Source organism: Lycium ferocissimum, chromosome 10 (genome assembly GCF_029784015.1).
Source record: "Lycium ferocissimum isolate CSIRO_LF1 chromosome 10, AGI_CSIRO_Lferr_CH_V1, whole genome shotgun sequence".
Lineage (NCBI taxonomy): Eukaryota > Viridiplantae > Streptophyta > Magnoliopsida > Solanales > Solanaceae > Lycium > Lycium ferocissimum.
In genome coordinates, this window is record NC_081351.1 from 34,680,203 (window position 1) to 34,695,928 (window position 15,726).

The following is a 15,726-nucleotide window of genomic DNA, read 5'->3' on the forward strand; positions in this document are numbered from 1 at the left end:
GGTTAACAAAACTTAATGGGCTGGAATTATTTAATTTTTTTGGGTAATGTATATATTAAATTCCTGAGCGTCTGTATGTTGGAAAATCGGTTTTATACCCGAGGTGAAAAATTGAATAAAAAATTGGTTTATCAAATGAGCGTAAAACACTTATTAATTGCCGATTCTACACAACAAAACCGGTTTGATTTCGGTTTTTCTTTCTTGAGCAACAATGGACACCAATGGAATGATTATGAACCAAATGAAATCCGGTAACAAAATTGCAAAAATCGGTTCGTTTTTTCTTTCTTGAGCAAATCCATCATGATGATGATGATGATGATGAAGAAGAAGAAGAAGAAGAAGAAGAAGAAGAAGAAGAAGAAGAAGAAGAAGAAGAAGAAGAAGCGAGCGAGGGATAAAGAAGAAGAAGCAGCAAGAAGAAGAAGAAGAAACGAAGCAAAAAAGAAGAGCCAAAAATGGTGGAAACCATGAAATCTCACCTAACACTTTATATGGGTCATGTCAGAAAATAAAACTTGGAAAGTGTAAAAAATAAAGCTTGGGGTTAATTGTTAAAAATATAACTTGGGAGCAAAGTGTAAAAAATAAAGTTTGGGGTCAAAGTGTTAAAAATATAACTTTGGGGTGAGTCAAAACATCACTAATCCAAAAATTATCACCCCTACTCAATTAAAAAAACTAGAGTTACTTCAACTCAATTTTAAAACTTATTTGTCACCAATAATTAAAAGCCCCAAGTAACTTTAGGTGAGAGAATTAAATGTTATGTTAATTTAATAACTAGGAGAGAGATTTTAGGAATATGAAAAGTTGTTTATAATTAAAAGTTTAAAAATTAAAATAAAATATATTTATGCAATATTTTGAAAGTAGTTTTAACTTTTCAAAATTACTTCTTTAAATCTTGTATTTGTGTAACTTCCTCTGAAATTAATAAACTTGGGTTGGCTCATAGATGTAGAAAGTTGGACCTCATCTATAAGCCATCTCCGGTTTAAGTAATTGATGACAATTGTGTAAAATTGTAGCAAACTATAAAATCAGCTACGCTTCACTTTAGTGTGAACTTTCGAGTTCGGTTCTAACTTTTTTCAATAATTAGTACAACAACAATAACATATCCAGGTTGAATTCATAATATTAAGAGGGGTAGATGTCCATTTCGACCATTTCTAACCCTCGGCATATTTAAAACTCAAAAAGTCAGGGCAAAATTATATAAAAAAGCATGATAAAGCTATCTGAAAAATAAAATTAGTTGTAACTACCACAAATGCATATGATAATCAAAGCACAAGAAAATTATAGATAGTCACAAAAATCGAAAGACAATAAACTAACGTAACTGGTAAAACTTACCCGACAAGAGTCTTGTCGGGTAAGTTTCAAACTGACAGGCAGTTTACATAATAAACTTCATAATTGATTGTATACTTGTTGCATATTTTACAGTTTATTGTCGGTATAAGCCTGTTGAAAGCTTTTCTTCTTTGTATCGTGTGATGCTCTTCAGTTATGTCTTTCTATTTTCTAACAAAAAATATGTATATTACAATCACCTTGTCAAAATCAGAGCCATTGACTCAAACTATGCAGTATTTCACAAGTAATAAGTCCTTTGAAGACTGGTTAAATGCTATTGATTTTACTATATTTGAGATTTGTCATTCATTATTCAGAATGAAGGTGATTACTAGGATGGAATGAGGCAAGTGCGAAAGACCATTTAGCTCTTTCTAGCTTTTGAGCTACTTGTTTTTGTTTGATTTTCATGAATAGGAAATAGGAAGTATAGGAAAACTTTTTCTTTTTGGGAGTATAGGAAAACTTTTTCTTTTTGGGAGTATTTTAAATGGAATATATTGTCTGTATATTTTTACAAAAAGTGTATAGAATGAATAAATAAATACAGTATATTGTTCTTTCATTGTTAATGACACAACAATCGCACAGATATATTATATATATATATATATATATATATATATATACACACACAAAACCCAACAGTAAGTTACAACTGTTATATTTTTACAAAACAGAGTTTTGAATTTCATTTTTCTTTGTAGAAATCAATATATAAATTATTGTATTTCATTTAACACCAAGTACTTTTTTTCAACAATTTATTCTTCTTTCAGTTTCGGTTTTTTCAAATTCTTTTTTTAATATAATATTAGAAGCGATTCCATTGACACTAATTCATATTCTCAAAAGCAATTTTATATTGATTGACCTTACACGCGGTGTTATATACATGCCGTGCATGCACACTAACACTAGTATGTATATATATACATATGTGTATATATATATATATATACACACTCACAACCCAACAGGCAAGAAGGTTTATAGTTCAGAGCCTCTAAAAATAAAAATTATGGTTCCATCTTTGCATCAACCACACATCAATTGGAAGATATGCAGAATTCTAGTTACGGTCATCAAGATCGAGATGAGGCACTAGTAGGCAAATGGACCCCCCTTATAGACAGTAAGGTAAAAATCTTCCCCTCATGATATATATTCAAAATCGCGTATACCAATAATAAAATCCATTCACACAGGTCAAGCACAATGAACTTTTCATAAATGGCTTATCGTGGAAGTTGCAATTTCTCATAGGGGCTGCCAATAATTTGATTTATGTTAAAGTTGCGTTCACTTTGTATGCATAAAAGCTATAACAAATATTTCACCATCTTATCCCTTTTATTATTATACTTCCATGCAGCTGCAAGTATTCCAAAGGGGCTTTCTCTAAACCATCTTGGCTCTCATTATTCTCTAAACCAAGAATCAGAAGAATTGAATTTTGGAACAGTTGTTTTACACCTTGAAAATTACATCTGATTTTGACTTTGATTTGGAAAATTAAATTATACAAATGCAATGAAATGTGATCCATGTAACTCTTTTCCGTGCACTGCGGGTGAATCCAAAGGGACTTCAAAAAACAAAGTCTTAACTTCATTAGAGAACAATGCCTTCCGACTCGATCCTGATAGCAGAATAAGACCAATAAGTGTATAGGGAAAAGTTGGAAATTAGAACTAAAATGCACATGATATATTCTTTCAGATAATCATGAGGCAAATGAAACATTTAACAGTTAGAAGCCAGTGAAAGCAATACTCCAGAACGTGGAGAAAAAGGAATCCTCACATGGATAAGTAAATAGACCCAATGTTTAAATACATGATTTTACATCCTGGTATAATAAACAGAAAAAGACAATAGAAATTGGGGGAGAAAAGTAAGGCAACAGAAGTACCTCAACACTACATCCCAAGCTCAATTCTTGTATTTCATTGTTTCTTTCTCGAAACCAATAGTAGGAAATTGTTTGGCATAGTCCTCAACATCCTGCCTTAGCCTGGCAATCTCAGATTGAATTTTGGAGTCTGAACTCAAAGTTGCCACAAAGTCCTTCAACTTTGTTCCTACATTTATTAGAAAAAGATGATTGTAAGTATACAATCTGAAAGTTTTAATAACAAATTGTATGATCAGAGGACCTGATGCATCCCAGAATTGACAACACGAAAATCACCAAACCTTTGCTCTCAGCCTTGACCTTAAGGGCCAATTTCACAGCAGCATCAAAAAATTCAGCCACTTTTACAAAATCCTCCTCAATAAATCCCCTAGAAGTGAGAGCTGGGGTTCCTGGATCACAGCATGAGAAGGGGTAAATTGACTTGAGAACATTATAGCTACACGTATGTCACCATTAATGGAAATAATTTTCTTCTCTGTTCTAAAAAGGACAGCCCGGTGCACTAAGCTCCTGCTATGCGCGGGGTCCGGGGAAGGGCCGGACCACAAGGGTCTATGGTACGCAGAATTTTCTTCTCTGTTCTATTTACTCGTTTTAATTTAAATTTCGGATTAACAGTAATTTGTAGCCAATACGAAGATATTGCCACAAGAATATTAAAAGGTTCTCCCGCTGGTTAATACTAAAAATACCTTTTGCAAGAAATGGGAGGAAAGAGAAGAAGAGTGGGAAGAACCTAGACATTCTAGATGTTAAATTCACAAGATGCTGTACACTATAGGATACATCAAAGATACTTCCAGTTATGTTAAGCAATCATAAAATAGGTGAAAAGAAGCTCTTTACCCATGCGAATGCCACCAGGCACCATGGCAGATACATCACCGGGCACAGTATTTTTATTGGCTGCAATATGCACAGACTCTAAAACCTTCTCAACCCTAGAGCCATCAATACCCTGAAGAAAATATTTACCAAATGGACCACGTCAGGTGGTGCCAAATTATAAATAAAGTCATTATCAGGCACATTTAAGGAGAAATTTTCGATTGGCGTAGTTGAGGCAGGTTAACTGTATTACAGATGGCTCCCATGTTAAATATCAGAGTCGGAGTCCACACTTCCATGTAATGCACAAATCGTCATATTCGATTGATTAGATACATCCAATACAAAAAACATAATGATTTTTTTTTTTCTGAAGATTTTGCAAGTATAAATAGACACTGCTGTCAAAATTAAAAATATTACGCTCTTTTAGATGACTAATGGAGAAAAGATCAGCAATTTGAATTACAGGAAATTAAGAAGATCCCCAATCAGCTAAAAAATGAACCTGTTATGTACCTTATTTCTTAAATTTACCAGCACCAGATGATTCTCAGTTCCACCAGATACAAGATCATATCCTGCTGCCAGCAAACTCTGCATTGTAATCAGAAATTAAGACATGCAACAAAACCATCAACTGACCTTCCTCTGTGGGAGAAATGATCATACACTATGCTATAGGAGAAGAAGTTAACTACAAGTAGTACCTCAGCAAACTTAGAGCAATTGCTAAGGACTTGCTCTTGGTATGCCTTGTATTCTGGTGTCTTGACCTAGACAAGAGACAAAGAGACATTTTATACAATTACACCAACTACATATTGGAAACAAACGCAGACGATGAACTACTTACTTGTTTCAGTGCAACAGCTAAGCCAGAAATTGTGTGATTGTGGGGGCCACCTTGAAGTCCAGGGAAAACAGCTTGGTTTATTTTATCTTCATAGTCATACATCACCTGAAGGAAGACATTCACACTATTACTTATCCCATTACAGTTTCTCTCTTATTCATTCAAAAAGAAAGGAGATATAAGTGGCATTCATATTCCAACAACGAGATTTTTGTGCTTTTCATCCAGTCTTTTATGTTAATTCTGATTTTATGTTCTTAAATTATAGAGATTAAGGCATTTAACCTTTGATTCATTTGAAATGGCCAATCTAATCAATCATATAGAGAAATCTAACCAATATTTCAGACACCACAGGGTTGTGGAAGTTATGTTGCCAGTGTAGGTAAGAAGGTGGTAGTGGTGTTAATTTAGGTACATGATTTTATGGTGTGTCCAGGGGACAAGTTTAAAAGGTCGAAGGAAAGGAAGATCTGAGGGTTTGTGCAAGGAATAAGCAGAGAATTGGGTTAAGGCCAAAAGAAGTTGGTGGAACCCATAACAGTATTCAATTTGGTCGACTTGGAGCGGAAGACTAAATTGGTTTGTCTAAAATAAGCCGAAATTCCCAGTGCAGGACATGGTAACAGGAGAAGTAAACTAGAACAAGCTACAAGGAAGGACTAAAAACAAAAAACCCCTTCCTAGATTTCAGCTCCGAAGAGTATCCATACTAAATTCTATATGTTATTTGACTTCAGGTTATACTCACTTCTTCTCCCTTTTTGTTTATCTCCTTCACCCCTTTTCTGAAGAAGATCATCGCCCCACGTGGCCCACGTAGTGACTTGTGAGTTGTGGTGGTAACAACATCTGCATACTCAAAAGGAGAAGGGATGACTCCAGCAGCAACCAACCCACTGATATGTGCCATGTCCGCCAAGAGAACAGCTTTTTGCTTGTCACATACCTGCCAATTGCTCAAAAAAAGCACTACTTTAAGAAGTTGCAAAACAAAGCAGTGGGAACAGGAATAAAAAGATTTATGAGCTTACCTTGCGGATACGTGCATAATCATATAGGCGAGCATAAGCACTTGCACCAGCAACAATCAACTTTGGTCGGAAGAGCGTTGCACTTTTCTCCAGCTGTGCAAATGGAAATTCAACGACTGAAGAATGAATTGAAGAAAGCACGTACTAACTAGACTAAAAGAACCGGAGAAAGCCAAAAAAAGGAAAAGCAATCTGTGTCGCAGCTTAGATTTGTCAACTATAAAGCATGCTTTTTCCCCCAGAAACGACTAGCATAAACATCTGTAAATTGTGGTGGTATAAAGACACTTGCTTCAAAAGTAACACCCGAGCTCCACAGCCTACAATTTTCGTGGCGAAGAAGCTGAAGGCCTTGAAAAGAGGAAGCAGCAAAGACTCGTGTGCCTCACTTCCTCATTATCGTTTATTCAGCATGATTAGAAGCTTCAAAGAGTGCATTCCATGTCACAGAGACATTGCGAACACGTCAAAGCATAAGAACTAGGAAAAATTTAAATCAAAAGTGAAGCAAGGCACAGGTGCAGTTGAGGGAGAATTACTGGATCTGATGTTGCATCCAGGAAATCAGTGCATGCAGCCTATTGAAAAGGGGATGACAAAAGATAATTTTTGCTTTTTCTTTAGATTATTTGAGTCAATGACTAGTGACATTAGTAATTTAGAAGTGGCCAAAAGGTGCAAGACACAAGAAATACAAAATGGCTTGTAACCTAAACAATTCCCATTTATACCGACGAGCACTATTACCTGTTCATAGTCAATATAACCTGTGCTCTCATCCAATCTGTATGGCATGGTCTCGAAAAGATAGAAACAGCAGAAATCTTCTTTGTGTCAGTCTGCGTAGCATAGACAGAAATAAGGACATTGCTGGGAAATAAAGATTACACCAAAATACACCTCAGATATATTAGTTCAAGAGAACGAACCTGATAACCATGTGAAAGATGTCCACCATGAGGAAGATCTAGTGCCATTATTCTCTCATGAGGCTTTAATAAAGCAGTGTACACTTGAAAGTTTGAAGGGGATCCAGACAACGACTGAACATTGACTGCAACAAAATTTAATGATTATTTGGCACAAAAACTATTATCAAAAGCCGAGACATCAAAAATAGAGCCGTAATAAGTTCAGTTCACATCTAAAGATCACTCAGAATGAAGTTCTCTGCTTGATGTAATTACCTCCCCATTGGGCAGGATCCAATTTAAAAACTTCCAATGCACGTTTTTGACACAATCTCTCTGCCATGTCTATGTACCTGTATTAATAAAACAGACATGGTTAAGTGTTCCCAATGATATTCAGTTAGCAACAAATGCAAGTTTATCAATGTCACAGCAGCATAGATTATTTCAAATCAATCAGAGAATGAAAGCAATGAACATACTCATTTCCTCCATAGTATCTAGCACCAGGATACCCTTCACTGTATTTGTTAGTCATTACTGATCCAACTGCTTGCATCACTGACAGTGATGTAAAATTCTCTGAAGGGATAAGCTCAAGACCCTACAAGTCAACTTCATGGTTCATACATATAAAAAGAAACAATTTCTGAACGTACTAGATGCTTGTAAAATGACACCTTTTCCGTTTTAGGAGTTACCAAAATCTTACACAAAGTTCTTTTTCTATACAACTTTTAAATTTCAAATTCATTAAACTAATGGTTGGTCCAAAAGATATTGAAGACCAAGAAGCACCTACAAGATATAGGGATCCATGAACCTGAACTGACAAATATGCAACAATATTCCATCAAAAAGTTGTACATTGCAATGAGGGGTGATTATCAGAAGGTTCGTTGGAGCAGGATCATTTGTAACAACCCTGGATCACCTAAGTGGATTTTCATTACAAGACTAGCAGCCCTGAGAAGACTCCATACAAAAGACAGGTTATTGAAATGGGTTGTCACAGATAACCAGCAGAGTGTTCTATGCAGTGGGGGAAATGAGTCCAGTGATCATTTATTTTTCTCATGTGACTACTCTAGTCTCATCTGGACAAGAGTACTACACTGGAAAGGTATAAGAAGACAAGCTAAGCCATTGCAAGAAGAACTGGATTGGACAATTATGAATACCAGAGGGAAACGAACAGCAGCCACAATTTTCAGAATGAGCACAGCAGCTGCCATATATCACATATGGATTGAGAGAAATCACAGAATTTTCCAAGCTAAATCTACTGATCCACATGTGATTATCAGGAGAATAGTGCAGGAACTCTTCCACAGAGGAACTTTGAAGCCAAAGCTTGCCAGCAAACTAGCAGACCTTAATTACTACCCTTAGTGTTGCTTAGTTTTTTTTTTTTTTTTTCTTTTTTCCTACTGTTGCTTTGATGAAGATGGTTGTTAGTCTTTGCTTAACTGTTCGGTTTTCATGCCAACACAGTTCTTAACTTTGTAGAGAATGTTAATACCTTTCGAAATAAAATCGTTTATTTCCCAAAAAAAATAACAAACTAATCAACTTCTAAACTTAATTTGATGTTTTCTCTACTAAACTAACTTTTTTTAACAATTAGCTAATTATTTTCTTCCATTATATACAATAAGTGATAACACATAAGTCGACTTAACATATATATATATATCTTTTGTTTCCACTCAAATACCATGATATAAAAATGACAACAAGGGACTAACTATTAAGAAAATAGGTATTTTCGAGTATCAGCAGGTCATATTATTTACAATTACTGACCTTCCATTGCCTAGCTTTTTCAAGCTCAATAATGTCAGCAATCTCTGGATCGATTTCTTCAAGTGGCGCATTCAACTGCTTTATCCACTAATTAACCACCAACAACAACATTAGAAAACCCAACATATATAGTAGTATTGAAGAGACAATATTTTATAGTATTGGAAACCTATAAAATCAAAGATCCACAAAAAAAAAAAAAAGACAGGATATTTGAAAATGAAAATAAGAAAGCCGATATGCATTGTGATTCGATTTACTAACCGTAACGCGTGGATCCTCCCTTTCACGAATTGCTTCATTAGGCAAAGACGACTGCAATTAAAAAAGAAGGTAACAAATTGAAAAATCCACCAACTTTGGAAATTAATAGTAGTAACTTTTTCAATAGCAAATATGTAAAATACCATGTAATAGAGGGAAGAGCGCTTAATGGAGGAAGCATATGAGAGCCTACGAAGAGCCATAGCCATTGCCATTTTTTTTTTCTTGTCTGTGTAATATGGCCTTTTGGGCAATTGATGAGATGAGTTTTTTGGTTTTTGGGTTGACGTAATAAGGCCCCTGCCTGGGGGTGGTTGAGGATTGTGATTTGTGACAGAGCTTAGTGGTTTGGTGGGAGTGCTTTGCTTTTTTAACAAAAGGTGGCACACCCAAACTGTCACTTCAATTTTTGGTAGCACTAAAATTTAGCAAATTATTTTTGTAAATTTAGGAATCTTTTCTCTAAAAGACCAAAATGGAACAGATCCGACAACGTCAATAGTTAATCATCTCCCAAGGTGCATGGAAGTTGGCGAACTGATCCGATCGCCACAGCAAAATATTTTAAAAATTGAAAGAAAATAAAAAGAAAGGTGAGGCATAGTACCTATGGTCCATTTTAAATGTCGTTTATGTTTGGAACGTTGTTACCCATTGTATTGTATGGTATTGTTACTATAAATATAATGTTTGTTTTGATTGTTATTTAAAACACATTATATCGTATTGTTAAGTTTCGTTGCTACGTAACAATGAAAAGCCTCATTTTATGTAACAACCGATTTGGTGTTATTCCATTATTACCTAATTTCTCTTTCCAATTATGTCCTTACTTAATCTTCATAATTCTATTTTATCATTTACTCTATGGGAGAAATGATCATACACTATGCTATAGGAGAAGAAGTTAACTACAAGTAGTACCTCAGCAAACTTAGAGCAATTGCTAAGGACTTGCTCTTGGTATGCCTTGTATTCTGGTGTCTTGACCTAGACAAGAGACAAAGAGACATTTTATACAATTACACCAACTACATATTGGAAACAAACGCAGACGATGAACTACTTACTTGTTTCAGTGCAACAGCTAAGCCAGAAATTGTGTGATTGTGGGGGCCACCTTGAAGTCCAGGGAAAACAGCTTGGTTTATTTTATCTTCATAGTCATACATCACCTGAAGGAAGACATTCACACTATTACTTATCCCATTACAGTTTCTCTCTTATTCATTCAAAAAGAAAGGAGATATAAGTGGCATTCATATTCCAACAACGAGATTTTTGTGCTTTTCATCCAGTCTTTTATGTTAATTCTGATTTTATGTTCTTAAATTATAGAGATTAAGGCATTTAACCTTTGATTCATTTGAAATGGCCAATCTAATCAATCATATAGAGAAATCTAACCAATATTTCAGACACCACAGGGTTGTGGAAGTTATGTTGCCAGTGTAGGTAAGAAGGTGGTAGTGGTGTTAATTTAGGTACATGATTTTATGGTGTGTCCAGGGGACAAGTTTAAAAGGTCGAAGGAAAGGAAGATCTGAGGGTTTGTGCAAGGAATAAGCAGAGAATTGGGTTAAGGCCAAAAGAAGTTGGTGGAACCCATAACAGTATTCAATTTGGTCGACTTGGAGCGGAAGACTAAATTGGTTTGTCAAACATAAGCCGAAATTCCCAGTGCAGGACATGGTAACAGGGGAAGTAAACTAGAACAAGCTACAAGGAAGGACTAAAAACAAAAAACCCCTTCCTAGATTTCAGCTCCGAAGAGTATCCATACTAAATTCTATATGTTATTTGACTTCAGGTTATACTCACTTCTTCTCCCTTTTTGTTTATCTCCTTCACCCCTTTTCTGAAGAAGATCATCGCCCCACGTGGCCCACGTAGTGACTTGTGAGTTGTGGTGGTAACAACATCTGCATACTCAAAAGGAGAAGGGATGACTCCAGCAGCAACCAACCCACTGATATGTGCCATGTCCGCCAAGAGAACAGCTTTTTGCTTGTCACATACCTGCCAATTGCTCAAAAAAAAGCACTACTTTAAGAAGTTGCAAAACAAAGCAGTGGGAACAGGAATAAAAAGATTTATGAGCTTACCTTGCGGATACGTGCATAATCATATAGGCGAGCATAAGCACTTGCACCAGCAACAATCAACTTTGGTCGGAAGAGCGTTGCACTTTTCTCCAGCTGTGCAAATGGAAATTCAACGACTGAAGAATGAATTGAAGAAAGCACGTACTAACTAGACTAAAAGAACCGGAGAAAGCCAAAAAAAGGAAAAGCAATCTGTGTCGCAGCTTAGATTTGTCAACTATAAAGCATGCTTTTTCCCCCAGAAACGACTAGCATAAACATCTGTAAATTGTGGTGGTATAAAGACACTTGCTTCAAAAGTAACACCCGAGCTCCACAGCCTACAATTTTCGTGGCGAAGAAGCTGAAGGCCTTGAAAAGAGGAAGCAGCAAAGACTCGTGTGCCTCACTTCCTCATTATCGTTTATTCAGCATGATTAGAAGCTTCAAAGAGTGCATTCCATGTCACAGAGACATTGCGAACACGTCAAAGCATAAGAACTAGGAAAAATTTAAATCAAAAGTGAAGCAAGGCACAGGTGCAGTTGAGGGAGAATTACTGGATCTGATGTTGCATCCAGGAAATCAGTGCATGCAGCCTATTGAAAAGGGGATGACAAAAGATAATTTTTGCTTTTTCTTTAGATTATTTGAGTCAATGACTAGTGACATTAGTAATTTAGAAGTGGCCAAAAGGTGCAAGACACAAGAAATACAAAATGGCTTGTAACCTAAACAATTCCCATTTATACCGACGAGCACTATTACCTGTTCATAGTCAATATAACCTGTGCTCTCATCCAATCTGTATGGCATGGTCTCGAAAAAGATAGAAACAGCAGAAATCTTCTTTGTGTCAGTCTGCGTAGCATAGACAGAAATAAGGACATTGCTGGGAAATAAAGATTACACCAAAATACACCTCAGATATATTAGTTCAAGAGAACGAACCTGATAACCATGTGAAAGATGTCCACCATGAGGAAGATCTAGTGCCATTATTCTCTCATGAGGCTTTAATAAAGCAGTGTACACTTGAAAGTTTGAAGGGGATCCAGACAACGACTGAACATTGACTGCAACAAAATTTAATGATTATTTGGCACAAAAACTATTATCAAAAGCCGAGACATCAAAAATAGAGCCGTAATAAGTTCAGTTCACATCTAAAGATCACTCAGAATCAAGTTCTCTGCTTGATGTAATTACCTCCCCATTGGGCAGGATCCAATTTAAAAACTTCCAATGCACGTTTTTGACACAATCTCTCTGCCATGTCTATGTACCTGTATTAATAAAACAGACATGGTTAAGTGTTCCCAATGATATTCCGTTAGCAACAAATGCAAGTTTATCAATGTCACAGCAGCATAGATTATTTCAAATCAATCAGAGAATGAAAGCAATGAACATACTCATTTCCTCCATAGTATCTAGCACCAGGATACCCTTCACTGTATTTGTTAGTCATTACTGATCCAACTGCTTGCATCACTGACAGTGATGTAAAATTCTCTGAAGGGATAAGCTCAAGACCCTACAAGTCAACTTCATGGTTCATACATATAAAAAGAAACAATTTCTGAACGTACTAGATGCTTGTAAAATGACACCTTTTCCGTTTTGGAGTTACCAAAATCTTACACAAAGTTCTGTTTCTATACAACTTTTAAATTTCAAATTCATTAAACTAATGGTTGGTCCAAAAGATATTGAAGACCAAGAAGCACCTACAAGATATAGGGATCCATGAACCTGAACTGACAAACATGTAACAAAAGTTGTACATTGCAATGAGGGGTGATTATCAGAAGGTTTGTTGGAGCAGGATCATTTGTAACAACCCTGGATCACCTAAGTGGATTTTCATTACAAGACTAGCAGCCCTGAGAAGACTCCATACAAAAGACAGGTTATTGAAATGGGTTGTCACAGATAACCAGCAATGTGTTCTATGCAGTGGGGGAAATGAGTCCAGTGATCATTTATTTTTCTCATGTGACTACTCTAGTCTCATCTTGACAAGACTACTACACTGGCAAGGTATAAGAAGACAAGCTAAGCCATTGCAAGAAGAACTGGATTGGACAATTATGAATACCAGAGGGAAACGAACAGCAGCCACAATTTTCAGAATGAGCACAGCAGCTGCCATATATCACATATGGATTGAGAGAAATCACAGAATTTTCCAAGCTAAATCTACTGATCCACATGTGATTATCAGGAGAATAGTGCAGGAACTCTTCCACAGAGGAACTTTGAAGCCAAAGCTTGCCAGCAAACTAGCAGACCTTAATTACTACCCTTAGTGTCGCTTAGTTTTTTTTTTGGCCTACTGCTGCTTTGATGAAGATGGTTGTTAGCCTTTGCTTAACTGTTTGGTTGTCATGCCAACACAGTTCTTGACTTTGCAGAGAATGTTAATACCTTTCGAAATAAAATCGTTTATTTCCCAAAAAAAATAACAAACTAATCAACTTCTAAACTTAATTTGATGTCTTCTCTACTAAACTAACTTTTTTAACAATTAGCTAATTATTTTCTTCCATTATATACAATAAGTGATAACACATAAGTCGACTTAACATATATATATATCTTTTGTTTCCACTCAAATACCATGATATAAAAATGACAACAAGGGACTAACTATTAAGAAAATAGGTATTTTCGAGTATCAGCAGGTCATATTATTTACAATTACTGACCTTCCATTGCCTAGCTTTTTCAAGCTCAATAATGTCAGCAATCTCTGGATCGATTTCTTCAAGTGGCGCATTCAACTGCTTTATCCACTAATTAACCACCAACAACAACATTAGAAAACCCAACATATATAGTAGTATTGAAGAGACAATATTTTATAGTATTGGAAACCTATAAAATCAAAGATCCACAAAAAAAAAAAAAAAAAGACAGGATATTTGAAAATGAAAATAAGAAAGCCGATATGCATTGTGATTCGATTTACTAACCGTAACGCGTGGATCCTCCCTTTCACGAATTGCTTCATTAGGCAAAGACGACTGCAATTAAAAAAAGAAGGTAACAAATTGAAAAATCCACCAACTTTGGAAATTAATAGTAGTAACTTTTTCAATAGCAAATATGTAAAATACCATGTAATAGAGGGAAGAGCGCTTAATGGAGGAAGCATATGAGAGCCTACGAAGAGCCATAGCCATTGCCATTTTTTTTTTCTTGTCTGTGTAATATGGCCTTTTGGGCAATTGATGAGATGAGTTTTTTGGTTTTTGGGTTGACGTAATAAGGCCCCTGCCTGGGGGTGGTTGAGGATTGTGATTTGTGACAGAGCTTAGTGGTTTGGTGGGAGTGCTTTGCTTTTTTAACAAAAGGTGGCACACCCAAACTGTCACTTCAATTTTTGGTAGCACTAAAATTTAGCAAATTATTTTTGTAAATTTAGGAATCTTTTCTCTAAAAGACCAAAATGGAACAGATCCGACAACGTCAATAGTTAATCATCTCCCAAGGTGCATGGAAGTTGGCGAACTGATCCGATCGCCACAGCAAAATATTTTAAAAATTGAAAGAAAATAAAAAGAAAGGTGAGGCATAGTACCTATGGTCCATTTTAAATGTCGTTTATGTTTGGAACGTTGTTACCCATTGTATTGTATGGTATTATTCTTATAAATATAATGTTTGTTTTGATTGTTATTTAAAACACATTATATCGTATTGTTAAGTTTCGTTCTTTACGTAACAATGAAAAGCCTCATTTTATGTAACAACCGATTTGGTGTTATTCCATTATTACCTAATTTCTCTTTCCAATTATGTCCTTACTTAATCTTCATAATTCTATTTTATCATTTACTCTATATTATTGAACTCCATCCAAATATCCTACCCTACCTCTTCTACGTTCCTCTATCTCCTTCTAGGTTTGGCTTTACCGCGTCTTCTTCTTACTTCTACGTCTTCTTCTTTATCTGCTCTTTTAGTCCTCCATCTTTTCCTAACAATTGTGCATATATAGCAGCAGCAACATTGTAAATCCTAGTGTATCCAAAAACTCTTGTAATTGTGCTTTATGTATTTAACTAGGTATTGATTCGAGGACTAGGTATTGTTTCAGGGAGCCTTGGTACTAAGTAACTCATGGTGGATAGTAGTCATTGGACAATTTACATGCAACTTACAGATCCAAACAAAGTGTAAATTAATTTTATTTTTACATTTTACATGCAGTGAACTTATAGCACGTTGGTTGCTCAGGGAATGGGACCGATGATAGGAAAGGGGTATATACCAAAAGAATAAATAGAGTGTTTCTTTCTATATTTAGTAAGTTTTCCAATTCCAACATCTTACATAGCAAATTTAAGACCACAAAATTTAAAGGACTACACACATCTTTTTTGGCAATTAAAAGATTTTATTAATCACCAGGAAACGTTACAAAACTAGGGGTGAGTAAGCCAAACTCAAACCCCTCTTAAGTCATAAAACCAATAGAAACCTACTTGCTCCTCTGCTACATAGTTATGTACAAACAGCCATGAAAAAAATAGAAACCTACAATGACCTCACCAGTTGAGACAGTCTTACATTGCTTCGAACTCTGATGCAAAGATTAATCTTCAGGCTATGAGTTATTGCATCTCTTTCTCTCCTTTGCTGTTGG

The 15,726-nt window shown here is 35.6% G+C and overlaps 1 protein-coding gene and 1 pseudogene across 1 annotated transcript; both read right to left on the minus strand.

The window, feature by feature from the left end:
* Positions 1-2,691: 2,691 nt before the first annotated feature.
* Positions 2,692-9,555, minus strand: LOC132033575 (serine hydroxymethyltransferase, mitochondrial-like; annotated as a pseudogene).
* Positions 9,556-9,828: 273 nt separating this feature from the next.
* LOC132034833 (serine hydroxymethyltransferase, mitochondrial-like) lies at positions 9,829-14,623 on the minus strand. The gene is made up of 11 exons (XM_059425181.1): positions 14,195-14,623; positions 14,051-14,101; positions 13,784-13,870; positions 12,488-12,609; positions 12,282-12,358; positions 12,024-12,148; positions 11,841-11,933; positions 11,094-11,186; positions 10,810-11,007; positions 10,059-10,163; positions 9,829-9,978 (listed from the first exon to the last, which is right to left on the minus strand). The coding sequence occupies exons 1-11, from the start codon at positions 14,264-14,266 to the stop codon at positions 9,829-9,831; spliced, it is 1,173 nt and encodes a 390-aa protein (XP_059281164.1). The 5' UTR covers positions 14,267-14,623.
* Positions 14,624-15,726: the final 1,103 nt, after the last annotated feature.

Coding starts and splice junctions, on each gene's coding strand:
- LOC132034833 (XM_059425181.1), bottom strand. CDS start 14,266: ATGGCAATGGCTATGGCTCTTCGTAGGCTCTCATATGCTTCCTCCATT. Junction 14,102..14,194: donor GCTCTTCCCTCTATTACATG/GTATTTTACATA, acceptor TTTTAATTGCAG/TCGTCTTTGCCTAATGAAGC. Junction 12,359..12,487: donor AGATACTATGGAGGAAATGA/GTATGTTCATTG, acceptor TTATTAATACAG/GTACATAGACATGGCAGAGA.